At 54.3% G+C, this 2,417-nt stretch overlaps 1 protein-coding gene across 1 annotated transcript in view; it reads right to left on the reverse strand.

Annotated features, from left to right (window-relative positions):
• Positions 1–2,417, reverse strand: part of Map2k3 (mitogen-activated protein kinase kinase 3) — a 41,442-nt gene that overhangs the window by 14,982 nt on the left and 24,043 nt on the right. Inside the window, exons 4-6 of the mRNA XM_013016334.1 lie at positions 2,149–2,262; positions 1,799–1,918; positions 395–541 (exon numbers count right to left, since the gene is read on the reverse strand). Coding sequence (XP_012871788.1) covers positions 395–541; positions 1,799–1,918; positions 2,149–2,262 — 381 coding nt within the window. The remainder of the gene's footprint in view (positions 1–394; positions 542–1,798; positions 1,919–2,148; positions 2,263–2,417) is intronic.

Genomic DNA, 2,417 nt, shown 5'->3' on the forward strand with positions numbered 1-2,417 from the left:
AGACTCTTATCTCCAATAAACCATGAGAAAACCAGAAATGGCACTGTGGCTCATGTGGTAGAGTGCTAGCCTTGAGCTGAAGAGCTGCGGGACAGCGCCCAGGCCCAGATGTTCAAGCCCCACAGACAAAAAAAAAAAATCATCATTTTTTTATATCCAGCCCATTAATTACAGTACTAGTAAATCCTGGGGGATGGGGGGACAATCACGAATTTGAGAGTAACACTCAGGGGCCTAGAGGCAAGAATTGTGGGAGTCCAGAAACCCCAAGCCCCTACTGTCTCCATAAAGGGCTGGTCCCAAGTAGGGAAACCAAGCCTTTGAGGAGCAATTACTGTGCCAATATAGTCACACAGCAGGCTCTGTGCCTGCTGGACAAGGCGGGGACTCTGACTCCCCAACCCATGGGGACTGGGCCACTTACAGACACAGCGATTTCCCCCAGAATGTCCTCTGGAATCGTCATGTTTTTCTCCAGCACCTTCCGGTAGAACTTGTCCAGGGACGTGTCCATGAGCTCCATGCAGATCCACACATCTCCCTGCAGGGGGCAGCAGTATTCAGTGACCCTTCTGGGCCCTGCTCTATGTGGCCTGGCTTCTGAGCACCAGCCCCAAGCTCTCCTGGGAAAGGACTTTGATGACATGGAGAAACTGGGAGTCATGGGGCCATGGCCTGCTCCTTCAACATCCTCAGGATGGCTACCAAGAAGACAGAGCCTAGCTAAGCCTCCTGACCCACTGGGGTGCAGCCTGCCAGAGCAGATGCATGACAGAGGCTCTGCGCCACCACTGGGACCTGAGAAGGGCTCCATGCAAGAGTACGGAACTAGAAGCCTTTAAGACTACTAGCAGTTGGGCTGGGAAGGTGGCTCAGTGGTAGAGCGCTAGCCTTGCATGCCTGAGGCCCTGGGTTTGATTCCTCAACACCACATAAGCAAAAAGAAAAAAGCCAGAAGTGGCGCCGTGGTTCAAGGGGTAGAGTGCTAGCCTTGAGCTGAAGAGCTGAGGGACAGCAGCCAGGCCCAGAGTTCAGGCCCCACAACTGGACCAAACAAAAAACAAAGCAAGAGTATGGAACTAGAAGCCTTGAAGACTACTAGCAGTGTTATACAAAAGCAAGTCCCAGCAGGATGCTGGTGGCTTACGCCTGTAATCCTAGCTACTCAGAAGGCTGATCTGAGGACGTGGTTCGATGCCAGCCGGGGCAAGAAAATCTCTGAGACTTATCTTCAATTAACTACCAGAAAAGTGGACGTGGCGCTGTGGCTCAAAATGGCAGAGTGCTAGACCTTGAATGAAAAAGCTCAGGGACAGTGCCTAGACCCTGAGTTCAAGCCCCATCACCAACCGAAAAAGAAAAAAAAAAAGTAAGTCCTATACAGCATAGACGGCAAACCCTCCCTGCTTGCCCAGCACCTCCTCTCCCGCCTATTCCTCACCAAGCTTTCCGCACTACCTCACCAGCTCTGTAGGAGGCAGCTGCACCCTTCTTTCCCAGAGTCCAGAGCTAACCCCTCTCCCTGCCCACCAGCCGGACATACACCACTGGTTTCCATGACAACTTCAGGAGGCAAGTTCAGTAACTGACTCATTGTACAGACGAGGAAACTAAGGCATGGGGGCAGGGAGGGGCAAGTACAACAACAAGCATCCAGGAATGCTGTTTCCCAGGCAGGCCGAGAGGGGCTTTCCAGTGCTCCCTTGTGTCTTCTGAGGCCCCAGCACTCGACACACAGAGGTTGCTGGCAATACGTAGGTTGGGCAGGAGCCCCCCACCCTCCCCCACCAGGCCACACCTCTCTGAAGAGGGCCCCGTAGAAGGTGACGGTGTAGAAGCAGTCAACTGTGCGCATGTTGATGTCCAAGTCCATGAGCAGCCGCTTCTGCTCCTGCGAGTTCACCGTGGCCCGGATGCGCTGTGGGAAGGCTTCTGGTTAAAGGCTGCTGGGGCAGGGCCTACCTCCCCCCTCCAAGGAAGCCAGGCCTGGCCTGAGAGGCACCACCCTGTCACTAGTCATAAGCAATGACAGGACCACATGGTGGGCAGTTGACAGGCCCAGCTCAGCCCCATGCCTCCTCATAGCTGCCTCCAGGACCAGGCGCTCCCTGGCAGGGCAGGACATGGGAAAGCGTGAGTTTTATTTACCTTTACAGCCATAATGGTGCCACTCTGCGCATGTCGCACCTTCTCCACCACCCCATAGGCTCCACGACCCAGCTCTGAAATGGTCACCAGGTCATCAGCCTCCACCTCAAAGTTCTTAGGAGACAGAAAAGAGAGGGAATTGGTGGCGGCCATGTCAAACCTGCCTGGCCCTTGTCCTTCATCCAGCAGAAAGAGCAGTAGAGGCCAAGATGGACAGATCTGGGTTGTAACCTTGTACCGGCCACTCCTCACTGTGTGAACTTGGGGAA

This window comes from Dipodomys ordii, unplaced genomic scaffold (assembly GCF_000151885.1).
Source record: "Dipodomys ordii isolate 6190 unplaced genomic scaffold, Dord_2.0 Scaffold31, whole genome shotgun sequence".
Lineage (NCBI taxonomy): Eukaryota > Metazoa > Chordata > Mammalia > Rodentia > Heteromyidae > Dipodomys > Dipodomys ordii.